The sequence below is a fragment of the Rhinoderma darwinii genome, chromosome 2 (genome assembly GCF_050947455.1).
Source record: "Rhinoderma darwinii isolate aRhiDar2 chromosome 2, aRhiDar2.hap1, whole genome shotgun sequence".
Taxonomy (NCBI): Eukaryota; Metazoa; Chordata; class Amphibia; order Anura; family Rhinodermatidae; genus Rhinoderma; species Rhinoderma darwinii.
The window spans coordinates 79,705,168-79,720,555 of NC_134688.1; the positions used below are offsets into that span (position 1 = coordinate 79,705,168).

General features: G+C 40.8%; 1 protein-coding gene across 1 annotated transcript; it reads right to left on the reverse strand.

Annotated features, from left to right (window-relative positions):
- Nucleotides 1–341: 341 nt before the first annotated feature.
- LOC142742252 (aquaporin-2-like) lies at nt 342–13,509 on the reverse strand. The gene is made up of 4 exons (XM_075851812.1): nt 13,147–13,509; nt 4,515–4,679; nt 2,874–2,954; nt 342–1,873 (listed from the first exon to the last, which is right to left on the reverse strand). Exons 1-4 carry the CDS (start codon nt 13,507–13,509, stop codon nt 1,661–1,663), a joined length of 822 nt encoding a protein of 273 aa, XP_075707927.1. The 3' UTR covers nt 342–1,660.
- Nucleotides 13,510–15,388: the final 1,879 nt, after the last annotated feature.

Here is a 15,388-nt window from a genome sequence, read left to right on the forward strand (position 1 = left end):
ACTTGCGGCCGAAATACGTCCGTCAATTACGGACGTAATTAGTGTGTGTGCACATACCCTAAGAGTGTAAATGCTGGGAGTACACTTGTACAAAATTTGTCATTAAAATTGAAAAAAATGCCTTTGTGTCATATATCCCTAGCATAGGTATTATCCTTGCTGAAATATTAGAGTATAATTTTACATAGTTTGTTTGATTGACAAGTAAGTGCTCTAAATAAAGCAAATTTGAAAATAATCTTCTCGACTTGTCAGAGCCGTCATTAATCAAATGTCTCAGGTGCAGCAATTTTACAGAGGTGCCGAATAAAAAAGGAGCCAAAACTAGACAGCACACAGAATTAAGAAGTCAAATTAGAACATTTTATTCAATGTTATTCATACACATCTATTATACATTCATCATGCAATGGAGAAATGCTAAGAAGCCACGGAAGATGTGATGAAAGATGAACCCATGTTTGGCAAGGATACATGAAGAACATCAGAGAGTCCACAAGTGATGGAGATGGAGGAGACATATAATAATATAGACATATAATAATATAGGCATATAATGCTATCTGGTAAAGCAATGATCGTTAGAATTATCATTCCAAATATTGACTGCGTTAGTGGTGACCACAAATTTGATGACTGTGATGCTATACAACATGGTCATAGTGTGTGTGTATGGAAAATAAATGAAGGTTAGATGACGAAGATGATGATGATGCTAGTATTTCAATTAGAAGAGTGCCTATCCTTGTACTTCCGTAGAGTTATTCATTTATTGAGTTATTAATGTATTCTGTATCATTGGAGAATGAGAATAATAGTAATAAAAAGGCTTGCACCATATGCAGTTTTGTCAGATGTCTCCTACTTCATAGCTATCGAAGAAGCACCAACGATGATCATCACAGGCCCAACTACTGCTAAGTCTACTTACATAAGTTTATATATATACATAACCCCCCAGTAAACACACCCATGAGTAAGGCCAGTTTCAGACGACTCTAATACAGTCGCATTTTAATTTCTATAAGGATCCCCCGTGGTCTACTGATCCAAATGGATTTCTACAATCTTCTATGGTGGTCTAAGTTCTGTTCAGTAAAACCATGGAGGATCCAGGTCTTACGGCCGTAACATGGACATTAAAGTGCAGCTGTATTACAGCCATCTGAAACCAGGATAACTTGTTTTTTTATAAAAAATAATAATAAAACCTATATACCTTCATGTGTGGAGTCTGATCAAATTGATGAGCAACAAGGCTTACAACTTACTATATAGTAAACAAAACATAACTTCTATAATAAAACCCCCAAATCTACATTTCTGCAATGTTTATACACTGAAAATACTCAACATATATTGACATATATATCACATTTACCACACTTATTCACATTCTCATCACTATCCTTTTGATGTACAGTATGTAGTATAAAAACAAACGGAATACTATGAATGGATTACACGTAGGTACTAAACTGTACATTTTTGGTGGGACTTAAATTTGTAAAATGAATAATAAAAATAATATTAATATTTCTACTAGTCTATTAGACTTCATTGTCACATACATTAATTCAGCTACCCAAAACGGCAGCACGCTTTAAAGGTAGATGACGGGTTCACGTTAATACGGTGTCCCCCGTTTCCCTTTGTGATCTTAGACTTTATCCATGTTCTTTGGATAGTTGTGAAAAGAATTCAGTTCCACAGAATGTTTGCGGTGTTCCTCTCGCTCTCGTTCATGTTCCGGGTCAAAGCTACCTCGTAAGACGGACAATCTAGCCAAAGGGTTCTTCACAGGTGGGACCAGTAAGTAATTGTAGATCAAAGAACCAAAGATTGCGCCACACATGGGACCAACCCAGAAGACCTGAGAAAAAGAAAACTTTGAGTCAACGAGTACAGAACATTTGACAGTGTATGCCCTACCCTAAAAATATCATATATTCTATGTAATTCTATTATTAGCATTTATAAAAACTGTTCTTTTGGGGACTAAACAGAGTTTTTCTTTTGTACAGGGTACATTGTTACCTTAGTTGCTATGGATATTCTGTACCTCATTACACTAGGTGCCAGTGGCATTATATAGATACTAATCTATTAGGCCTGCTGCATCACCGGCCTTACTGAAGAGGAGTTTCTACACTTTATAATTAAAATGTAGTTGTTGTGGCAAAGCCAGCAATGCCTTTTCGGTTGCTGGTTATGTCTTGAAGAAGTTATAAGACTGAAAGAGGAGTTTTACCAGACACAGCACCCCACTCCTCTATAGGCTGTGTGTAGTATTACAACCCAGACTACACAGCTACATTGAATACCAGACAAAGCGCCTGGACAAGAGCAAATCTGTGTTTGTAAAAAATCCAAATGAGTAGGGACTGTCTAGCGAGGGTTGCTATCCCTTGGTCATGTGATCGGTGGAGATCCAATGTTTATGCCATCTCGGAAAACCTGAATTCTAAACTATATTTATAAATGAGGCTATGGTTTCATGTAAATGGATGGACTGCTTTCCTATGAGCACTACCTCCAATCTGCGTGTATGACAAAAAGACATATAAATGAGGGCACATTAACAGGGACATATTTTTAATACATGTTAGGTCCCTATATTTCTTGTAAAAAATGAGTGTGCCCCATTGTGGATTTATTGGATCAGAACCTATTGGATTATAGCTGGTGGTGCTCTTTTATTAATGATTTTGCTATTTATAGTGGTGAAAAGTGATACTGCAGGTGTCAGAAAAAATTTTCAATAAGTATTTCAAAGAGAACAGACTTTTTATCTCATAGAAATGAAACATTCTAAGAAATATTAGTGATCTTTGTAAAAGGGTCAAGTCTTTAGCTTGCCACATAAATCTTACCCAGTGAGAGTGGTACAATCCCATAATCACAGCAGGACCAAAAGATCTTGCTGGATTCATTGAACAGCCAGTGAAATAGATCTGAAACCAAGAAAGAGATTGTAAATACGTACGAAAACGGTGATGTATCTATGATACCATACCCAGTATTAAAGTAACTAAACAGTCAGTGCTAGTGTATCTTTATATTGTGAGTTTTTTTGTCTAATTTTCCTTTTTGTGGAAGGATAATGCCCGAAAAAGACTTCATTACTTGTTCAGCAACTTGTTTAGTTGTAAAACTAATGCACATATGAGAATGATCAATAGATCATAAAGGTGAAGGACGTTACAATGTTGCCATTACAGGGCAGCACCGTCAATGAGGCGAGAGGAGCATCTCGCATAAGGTGGCCTGCTGCCTCTCTAAGGGGGCGGCGGCGCCACTGAAACCAGCCGCCGCCAGCTGCGTCTATAGGACACAGATACAATTACTTGCATAAGCGCTGAATGGCAGGGCATGGAACGTGCCCCCATATTCAGCGCCTTTCAATGACGTAAGCGGCGCAATGGTGAGCACTATCTACAAGGGGCATTGTGTGTGTGGGACACAGTGTATGGTGCTATTATAATCAGGGACACAGTGTATGGTTCTATTAGAGTTAGAGGTGCAGTGTATGGCACTATTATATTTAGGGGCGTTGTGTGTGGCACCATTACAATTTTATCTTCATTTATAGGTGCAGAAATGTTTGAAAGGTAAGAAGCTGAAGACATCTGAGCGGAAAACAGCAGAAATGGGCCATGTCCGGGAGAAGTGATCATAGTGGTCTGCCAGATGGAGACGTCACCTGTGAGTCACCTCATGTAAATGTTTATTCTGCCTCTAATCAGTCTACTTGCAGCAGAAAAGCTAGAATCGGCCCTGTGCCATTATTAATAACTGAATGTGAGCCAAGATAATATTATTATACAATTATGCTCTTCTTTAAAGGACAGAAAAAGGCCATACTTACCAATGGACACAGAAAGGTCAGAAACGCTGATGAAGGAGAGTGAACAGGTGCATTAAATAATAATAGCCACTCCCACTAGTCTAGAGGGGAGTGACGTGTAGTGCATGGGATGTGTGGTAAAAAACAATAAATGAATAGTGTATGTGCGAGTGATAATCATATAAGTGAAATATAGGGGGCAGTAATGAGTAAAGTGGCTAAATAAAGATAATTTTTGTTTACAGTGGTGCATGTTGCATGCTAACTTTGGCACATCTAGCTAGACATGCTAGACTTTTCTCTTCCTTATACCACCTATAAGTTGTTGGCTTAGTTCACGCCAGTTTTTTAACATCAACTTTTGGCAACTTTTTGGCACACAGGTTTGCATTTTAGGCCACGTCCTTTGTGTTACATCACTCCCTTTTTCCCACTAAGCCACGGCCCTTGTCGAGCGTGTAGAAAGAAGTGTCTAAATGTGGCGCACAGCATGTATACCAGTGTTTGGGTGAATTCTGTATAGTAAATCTGACACATTGGGGGCTGTCTAGTGGGTGCAAACCGATGCTCGAATTTAGAGTCTGTTCCTAAAGTTATTTGACCAGTTGCATGTTGTATTTTTCATTATAATAAGATCCACAGTATTTTTTATTTATTAATAACATACCCCAAGTAGATGTCCTAAAGTAACTGAAAAACCAATAGATAAAGCTGGTGAACCGATGTTGTCGGTTCTTCTGCTGTCTGTTGTACCAAAAACGCATAAGACAAGCTGCATGGTGAGGAATAGCTCCACTGCGACAGCTTGCCCAGCACTGGTGTCTTCATTAATCTGAAAATACATAGCGTTAAAATAAATGCTAACCATATCTAATCTACCATCTGCTATATATATATATGGGAAGAAACCCCCTATAGGAAGACACCCCACAGCCAGTTTTACACAGTCTGGGAATACTTTTTCCTGTATGCATGTTATTTTAACAATGTCTATTAAACGGCTACTTGTACACATAGCAGTTATGCCGCGGTAATTGCTGCATGGTTCTCCACACATTGTTTACCGCGGATTGCACATGTTTCTGTGTGCTCTACCTGTACTTGTGGTGAAACCATGGCAATTCGCGGTTTATCGAGTGCATTTTTTGCTGCACAACAATAACTGCAGCACAACCACTACGTGTATCGGTAGCAGTACACAAGTACACACTAGTGTGTTGGAGTGAAAACACATGGAGTGGCAGCCACGATTTTCTTCTCTCTTGCTGAATCAGACAACTACATGAACTATGTACTAAAATGTGATCCTGGAGTCTATACCTCATCTAATCAATTAAAAGGAAAATATCAAGTCTGAGGGTGAGAACACACAAAGCGGTAGCTGCATGCAGCCGAAACCACTTCCACATGTGATGGCGACTGGTCACACGATTTTGCCGGAAAAACTGTAATATTACCGGTAAGATCGGGCGGCCATTTGCCAATGCATTTGGATGTGGTTTCGGCTGCGTGCAGCTACCACTTTGTGTGTTCTCATCCTCAGGCTTGATATTTGCCTTTTAATTGATTAGATGAGGTATAGACTCTAGGATCACATTTTAGTACATAGTACATGTGGTTGTATGAGTCAGCAAAAGAGAAGAAAATCATGACAATAATGTAATTCCAGAATGATTGATGATCTTATTACATGGCTAATCAAGCCATGTGCCACAGACATGACTTGATCCTTACGAGGAGGATGTTACTGCATCTTTTAATGATTTTTCAATTAATCCTAAATGGAATTAACTGGTGCAATTACAACCGATACATATTAGTTTATGTTATCATAGGTTGTGAGCCTGATATGTTCTCATTACTACAATTAACAGAACCTCAGGACTGCTTTATAGATAATGGTTCCAAAAAGTTCCATCATATCAATTATAAAGAAAAGATCCAGCTTAAATTAATATTGGCTTTACAGTCAGCAGCTATATCTATCTATCTATCTATCTATCTATCTATCTATCTATCTATCTATCTATCTATCTATCTATCTATCTATCTATCTATCTATCTATCTATCTATCTATCTATCTATCTATCTATCTATCTATCTATCTATCTATCTATCTATCCATCTTTGAAATCTAACAATATATATTTTTTTGCCTTACTTATTTTCTTATTTAGGTTTTATCCTGTGCCAGGAGCGGACATACCCAGGGGTGGGATGCGGCCGGTTTGCCACGGTTCTCCCGAACAGATTGTTAAAATTACAGCCGATTCAGAGAACCTCGGTGAAGCGGAACTGGAATCGGTCCCCTGCAATCAATTGTATTCGCTTCCTTGGACGTGGATACAATTGATTTGGCTCTCGCTGCCCTGGCGAGGCATGGGATGCCTCGCCATGCAGCGCTTTCACAATGATGCAGTCAGCGTGATTACGTAATCGGGTCGCTGTGTCATACTGCTGAGTGAGGTCTGGCGTGTTGGGCTGGCGTGTTGGCGAGTGAGGTCTGGCGTGAGGTCTGAGTGAGGTCTGAGTGTTGTCGTACCTAAAGTTTGTCTATGCAAATGGTCTCCTAGTGTTTTCCAGTTCCCAGTGTTTCCCGTTCCTGTATCCTGTATCCCGTGCTATCCTGGTCAAGTGCTGTGCTGAGCTGTAGTCGTGCTGTGCTGCATAACACGCCTGTCCTGCTACACCACGCCTGACGTCTTCCTGCTGCCTAGTCCCAGCCGAGCCTGCCTTGCTACTGTCCGAGCTGCCACAGGTACACTATACGAACTATAGACTGTTACCTGCTCCCTGTTGGCCAGCTGCCATACCGTTAAGGCGGTACGGCACAGTGGGTCCACGAACCCAACGTGACACTGAGCTTGGTTCTGGTGCTGTATTTATGTACTGAGCTTTGTTCTGGTGTTGTATTTATGTACTGAGCTTGGTTATGTCGTGTATATATGCACTGAGATTTGTTCTTATATAGTTACTTAGTTCTATATCCAGCACTGAACCCTGTGGTACACCACTTTTAACTGGGGACCATTCAGAGTAGGAATCATTTACCACAACTCTCTGGATACGGTCCTTGAGCCAATTCTCAATTCAACTACAAACGATACTTTCTAAACCTATAGTCCTTAATTTACCCATTATCCGTCTATGAGGGACAGTGTCAAATGCCTTTGCAAAGTCCAAAAACACTATATCCACAGCGGCCCCTCTGTCTAGGCTTCTTTTTACCGCTTCATAAAAACAAATAAGGTTGGTTTGACAGCTTCTGTCCTTAATAAAACCTTGCTAGCTGTCATTTATAATACTATTTATTGTCACATAATTCTGAATATAGTCCCTCAATAGCCCCTCAAACATTTTCCCCACAATGGATGTTAAGCTTACTGGTCTATTATTACCCGGGGAAGACCTAGAGCCCTTTTTGAAAATAGTCACCACATTTGCCCTGCGCCAGTCCCTTGGTGCTATACCAGTCACTAGAGAATCTCTAAATATTATGAAGAGGGGGATAGAAACAACTGAGCTAAGCTCCTTAAGAACTCTAGGATGTAACCTATCTGGTCCTGGGGCCTTGTGTACATTTATTTTGTTTAATTTAGCTTGGACCATATCTACATTCAGCCAATTCAGTATATCAACTGATATATTAACAGCACTGGCACCGGCTACATCAGCTGCTCTTTCTTCTGTTGTATATACAGAGCTGAAGAACCCACTTAGTAACACTGCCTTCTCTTGATCCCCTGTGACCAACTCCCCATTACCACTATCTAGGGGTCCCACATGTTCAGACCTTGGCTTTTTTGCATTTATATACTTGAATAATTTTTGGGGATTTGTTTTACTATCCTTGGCCACCTGCCTTTCATTTTGTATTTTTTGCTGATTTTATTACCTTTTTACAAATTTTTATTAAGCTCTTTATAATTTACAAAGGCTACAGCTGTACCCTCAGATTTGTATTTTTCAAATGCCCTTTTTTCTCATATATTGGCCTTTTTACAGAAGGTATAAGCCATGTGGAGTTTAATTTTAGTCGTTTATACTTGTTACCTATAGGAATAAATTTTGCACTATAATTACCCAAAGTATATTGGAAAATCTCCCATTTATCATTTGTACCATTATTTGACATTAGTTCTTCCCTGTCTATATCCTGAATTGCAGCCCTCATCCTGGGGAAATTGGCCTTCTTAAAATTAAGTGTGTTTGCCCTCCCAGCCTGTGTTTGTTTTTTACAGCATATGTAAAATATAACTATATTATGATCACTGTTACCGAGGTTTTCACAAGCATTGACGCTCCCAACAAGCTCTGCATTATTAGAAATGACCAGATCCAACAGAGCTTCACCTCTAGTCGGGTCTTCCACAAACTGGCCCATTACATTTTCCTGCAACAGGTTGAAGAAATGTCTCCTCTTTGCAGTTGAAGCCAAACCATGACACTAATTAATATCCCGGTAATCAAAACCTCCCATTATCACTACAGTACCCGCCTGTGCAGCCCGCTCCATCTGTTTATATAGCTGAAATTCCATGTACTCAGTTATATTGGTGGGGTCTATAGATTACACCAAAAGTAATTTTTTCAGTGTTTACCTCCCTTTGTAATTTTACCCACAAGGTTTCAACCACCTCACAATCTTCACCCTCTAATGTCTCTTTCACACTCACCTTCATATCACTTCTCACATACAGACATACACCACCACCTTTCCTATTCGCCCTGTCTTTCCGAAACAGTGTGAAATCCTGTAGATTTACAGCCCAGTCGTGTAAAGAGTCCGGCCATTTTTCAGCAACACCAACTATATCTATATTTTCTTCGAGTACCAAGGCCTCCAGCTCCCCCATTTTGCTTGCTAGACTTCTGGCATTTGTGAACATACACTTTAACTTGCCTTTAAATGTTTTACTTTCAGTATCAGAAATGTGATTATTTGACATTATTTGGGCATTTTTATTTTCATTTTCATTGCTGTTTTGTAATGAAAGGATCTCCTTATCCTGTTGCCTAGTCCTCTCCCCACTGTCTGTTTCACCCCCCCACCAATATAGTCTGACTCCTCTCTAACCTGACTACCCCTTTATTTTCTACATTTGCCTCCCTCCTCAGCCCAAGTTTAAATACTCCGCCACCCCAGCTAGAATTCTCTCCCCCAGCACAGCGGACCCCCTTCCATTTAGGTGCAAATCATCTGCAGAATACAGTTTGTACCCCAATGAAAAGTCAGCCCAGTGCTCTAGGAACCCAAAGCCTTCTCCTCTACACCAAGACTTAAGCCATGCATTTAACTCCCTGAGCTCCCGCTGTCATTCCTGTGATGCGCATGGCACAGGCAGTATTCCTTAGAATACTACTTTGGAGGTCCTTCCCTTCAGCTTGTAGCTTAGTTCTTTAAAATTATTCTTAAGGCTCCTCCACCTACCATTTATACTGTTGTTGGTACCTACATGGACCACAACAGCTGGATCATCACCAGCCCCTCCCAGCAATTTGTCCACCCATTCCACCACATGCTGAACCCTGGCACCAGGGAGACATCAAACCATTCGGTTGAGGCGGTCTTGGCGAAAAATTATTCTATCTGTCTTCCTGATTATAGAATACCCTACAACTATCAATTGTATTGCCTTACATGCATTACCATCCCGCCGACTACTAGCTGGGCAGTTCTCCCGGCTGTTAGGGAGATCAGTATCCACTAGGGCTGCCATTTCTGAGACCGACACCCTCGCATCATCACCCAACTTGGCAATTTTGCTTGGAATATCAGAAACAGGATTGGTCTTGATTTTCTTGGACCCCTTTCTACTGCCCCTAACTACATTAACCCAGCTACTTGCCTGATCCTGCTCACCCATGTCTTCACCCTCCAGTTCTACTCCACTAACTGCGTGCTCCATGAGCAGCATGCTCCGCTCAAGATTGTCTATCCCCCTCAGTGTTGCATTCTCCTCCTCCAGATCTCTAATGCGAGCTTCCAGGTGACCAACATGCTCACATCTGCCACAGAGGTATTCACCCTGGAACTCCGGCTCCAGTCATGCATACATATGGCAAACTGTGCACTGAAGAAAACTTCCAATCTTGCTGTCCATTATCCCAGTTACAAAAAAACAGTGAGCAGGGGCTTTAACTTCTCTTTTTAACTCTGGTTTTATAACTCCACTTCTATCACAAGCCACTTAATTCACCAAGCTCAGAACAGAGCTAGCTCAGACTGAGTTTTACAGGCTAATTAAATTCTGGTGCTGTATAAATGTACTGAGCATAGTTCTGTTGTTGTATATATGTACTGAGCTTGGTTCTGTTGTTGTATTTTTTTGTACTGAGCTATGTTCTGGTGCAGGATGTATGTACTTAGCTTGGTTCTGGTGTTGTATTTATGTACTGAGCTTGGTTCTGATGCTGTATTTATGTACTGAGCTTGGTTCTGGTGTTGTATTTATGTACAGAGCTTTGTTCTGGTGCTGTAATTATGTACTGAGCTTCATTTTGGGGATGTACTTATGTTATGAGCTTGGTTCTGGTGTTGTATTTATGTACTGAGCTTAGTTATGGTGTATATATGTACTGAGCTTGTTTCTGGTGCTTTATTTATGTACTGAGCTTTGTTCTGGTGTCGTATATATGTACTCAGCTTGGTTCTGGTGTTGTATTTATGTACTGAGCTTTGTTCTGGTGCTGTATATATGTACTGATTGTCACGATCTGTGGGTATGTCGACCCACTGAGGCGCACCGCCGTCGCGGGATAGCAGCTGGCCAAACAGTCTACCAAGTCAATGTATATGGGGCACTAACTTACCTTCTGGGTCACGTAATTATGCCATTTAGTATGGGTAAGTCTATTACCAATGATCTGTTGGGTCTTACACGTATTTACCCAATTTGTTACTTTATTTAATTACATTTAAACTCTCACAGTGAGTTCTTTACTCTCCTTTTTTTATAGAGGTGGTTCTATATGTACCTATTTGAGTAGATACATCTCTAATCTTGGTATAAACATCATGTGATTTCCTCATTCTATGTATACTCTCTGTAAATGTTATGACAGTCTGCATTTAAATGGTGATCCAGACATAGACCTGGTTTTTAGATTCTCTGTTTTGTCTATAATAAATAAATGTTCTACTTTGTTATAAACAATAGTAATGGACTCCTTTTTTCTCTAGTCTATATATATTACTGTTGGAGTCTCTATCTCTAGCAACCTATGTAGATGGTTGATACCTATATTCCCCACCAAAGTATTCATGTGTCCTGTGAGACTTTTTTTGTCAAATCTCAATGCATATATAGTCCAACACAAGGGTACCTGTAGTAGTTCAGACAGTAGCAACGGCTAGGCTCAGATGGGACCTTGTCAGCAGACACCAGGCGTGGTGTAACACAGCATGCGTGACTGGTGGCGCAACACGACTCCAACTTTCTAAGGCACAGGAACAAGGTAACAAGGGATACAGGATACAGGTAGCAGGTACGGGAACACTGGTAACAGGATAACACTAAGGGACCATTTGCAAGACTAACACGGGTAAACACAACAACGCTCAGGCAAAGAGTAAAGGGGCAGGCCCTTCTTATAGTCCAGGGTGATCATAGGCTAATTGATGATTATTTTCATGTGCATGCGCGCGCAAACTACGGGACACAGCAGAACAGAGCGGAAGTGAGCGCTGGCGTCACCTAGGGAGGAGGAGATGTGGGCCAGCGTTCACAGATCCATGGGTGCGGCCGTCGGAGGTGAGTAATTCCGACATTCCCTGGCCGTGGACGCTACACTGAGCTTGATTCTGGTGTTGTATATATGTACTGAGCTTTGTTCTGGTGCTGTATATATGTACTGAGCTTGGTTCTGGTGTTGTATTTATGTACTGAGCTTTGTTCTGGTGCTGTATTTATGTAGTGAGCTTTGTTCTGGTGCTGTATATATGTACTGAGCTTTGTTCTGGTGTTGTATTTATGTACTGAGTTTGGTTCTAGTGCTGTATATATGTACTGAGGTTGATTCTGCTGTTGTATATCTGTACTAAGCTTCGTTATGGTGCTGTGTTTATGTACTTGGCTTGGTTCTGGTGCTGTATTTATTTACTGAGCTTGGTTCAGGCACTGTATCTGTGCATTAGTCGGAAGATTTGTCGTGACTTACTGCGCACGCCGCACTGTCTTCCACCCTTCCCATAGTGCACATCCTAGCTAAATGGGCTGAGCACGCTTAGGACATTGAATGTGCGCATATAGGTATATACGTAATGGGTAAATTTAATATAATGAGTGTCGGTAGGTAGGTATGTACGCTTATGTAATTATATACATAGCGTGGAACTCCAGTTAAACATTCTGGACGGGGAATTTCTTTATTTAGAGTCCACTTTAATATAGGGTGTATTTGGAATATCGTAATTGTTTTATTTGATTATTAAAATAATTTTCCATGGCGTGATAATCCGCGCCCCCCAGCGCGTGTGTCTTTGTCTGCAAAACAAAGAACCTGTTGTTAAAAATGTTAATCCCACCCCTGGATATACCATAGGTGCAACCTGTGCAGCTGCACAATTAGTTAGGGATCCCACTGGGACCCTAAAAGCAGCCAGCAGCTTCTTACTGTCTATTAGACTGCATGTAAGGGACTGACCTAAAGAATATCACAATTACTGGTGGATTTTTTTAAGAGACATAAGGGGGTGCTCTATAATGAGCTTTTAGATAGCAAGGGACCCGTATACTATTCCCACATGGTGGCCCCCTGCTGTTTGTTGTTTACCCCAAGCCGTGTAGAAAAAAATCTGTTGCTGTCTATAGACAGTCAAAAAGCTGCTGTTGATGGATCTGTTATAATATATGTTGTACTATCTTTTAGGCTCACTAAAACATTAATACCACCTGCAGCCTGGCTCATGTACACCCAATTCAGGCATTAGATATTTGTATGTTATTAATACTATTTTGCTATTCATATTTTAATAAGTTGAGCTGTAATGTTAAGGAAAGCAAACCATAATTACAGTAAAAATAAAGCCGTAAGTTTCTTCAGTAGCCTGCTTGCTGATGATTTCCATGAAGGAACTAAAAAAAAATTCACATTTCAAAGTAATAATAAAGTGAAAATAAGAGTAAACATTCAAAAAAGGAATCATATCTCATAAAATCAACAAGCAGAGAACAAAATTGATATATATAGTATAATAGTATAGTAATAGCAGATAGTATATTTTGATAAATATCAAATGCATTTCACTATGAATGGAAACATATGGTTCCCCCTTATCTACCCATCTTTCACTTACCGAGTTGATGGCAAGATTCCCTCGTACGCTGGCTGGGGTGAACTCATAGAGTAACCCAGCACCAGCCACAGCTCCCAACATCTGAGCCAAGATGTAGAAGACACATTTCAGGACGGAGATCTGTGATCCCACCAAAAATGCCAGCGTCACTGCAGGATTCAGATGAGCTCCACTAATATGCCCTATTACCTGAACAAGAGTTCCTATAGCTAAACCAAAGGCTAGGGAGATTTGTAGAATACTTGGAAGTGCAGATGGCCATGCTAATGCACTGCCAAGACCGAAGAATACAAATAAAAGTGTGCCTAAAAACTCAGCTAAGAGAGCCCGCGAAAAGGCCCCTGAGCACACGTCTTTTAACATGGTTTCTAAACCTATATTCTAATTCCCATATATCCTGCTGTGGATTTTGCTGCTCTATGATGACAATACGAGGACTTCATGCAGGTATATATCTCTTTAGGGTGGAGGGAAGAATTCCACGTGAAGGTGTGGCAATAAGCTATTCATATCAAATGGAAATTTTCCCATACTGGACAACTCAAGTAAATAATTATATGTTTGAGTACATTTCATTAACACTAGGTTGCAGCAGATGACTGCAAAAAATAGGCAAAAAAAAATGGCTGCTACCCTTCCCTGGAAAGAAGGACATGTTGTATTTCCAAAGTTCACTGTAACTGATTGGGTGTTGGTCAATGGTGATGTCACCCATTCTCCACGTAGTACCATAGTAATACTAGTCATGGGGCATGTGCCCATTGTCATTTTCCTTTTTTTTTGTATATTTAAAAAAACAAATACAAAACAGGTTGGGAAATGAATATTTAGTGCAGTCAATGTAGTTCAATGCAGTCCTAGAATAGTGCTTTAAATTAAAATTGTCATCTCTCAAATCTAATCCATTTTTTTTTTTACTCCCAAAAAGGTCATGTAAGATGTATTTCTGATCCAGTTTTGGACCCATTCCATTAGGAGATATGGATGTCGTAAAGGGGTTCCCCCGCTCAGAGCCCCCGTCCATTAGCCAGGTGGAGAGCTGTCAACAAAGAGCAGCTCTCGCTATGGCGGACCTGGCCTGTATATGTATTAGAATGTCTGCCATTCAGTGGATGTTGCATGGGAAACCTGCTGTACCTTCATTGATGTTCTCACTATTGGAGATACATTATATGGACAAAAGTATTGGGACACACCTCTTAATCATAGAGTTCAGGTGTTTCAGTTCCATTACCACAGGTGTATAATATCCAGCACCTAGTCATGCAGTCACCTTTACAAACATTTGTGAAAGAATGGGTCGTTCTAAAGAGCTCACTGAAATCTAGCGCAGTACTGTAATAGGATACCCCCATTGTAACAAGGAAGTTCAGGAGATTTCTTTCCTCCTAGATATTACACAATCAACTGTGGAAGCATTTAGGAACCACAGTAACTCAGCCACGAAGTGACAGACCACAAATACCTTTGGGATGAAATAGAATGGAGATTGCGAACCAGGACCTCTCGTCCGTGCCAGTGTCTGACCTCACAAATGCTCTTCTGGATGAATGGGCAAAAATTCCCAGACAAACTCCAAACTCTTGTAGAAAGTCTTCCCAAAAGAGTGGAAGCTGTTTTAGCTGCATAGGGACGAACTCCATACTAATGCCTATGGATTTAGAATAGAATGTCAGAAAAGCTCCTTTGGTGTCCCAATACTTTTGTCACTATAGTGTACTTAAGATATCTGGACTTTCTGTAATTAATCTCATTAAGGGGGGATTCACACGAACGTGATTTGGCAGCGTGTAGGCCGCGTGGTTTTCGCGCGGCACGCAATGCCCTATAGAAGTCTATGGGGCAGTACACACAGCCCGTGTATTTTGCGCAGCGTTTGTTCGCTGCGCAAAATACGCGACAGGTTCAATAACTCTGCGTATTTCACGCATCACGCACCCATTGAAGTCAATGGGTGCGTGAAAACCAGGCAGGTCGCACGGAAGCACTTCCGTGCGAACAGACTGAAACAGCGCACGAGCTGTCAAAAGGATGAATGGAAACAGAAAAGCACCACGTGCTTTTCTGTTTCCAAGCATCCAAACGGAGTGTCTTTGCGAGGAGCGAACCCCGACAACCGAAGCTAACTTCACCGGGTTCGGCCAAACTCGTTTTGGCCGAACCCGGCAAAAAAAATTCCGGTCCGCGACGTCGGGAGACATTCACTGTGCATGGTGCTGAAAGAGTTAAACTGTTTCAGCAC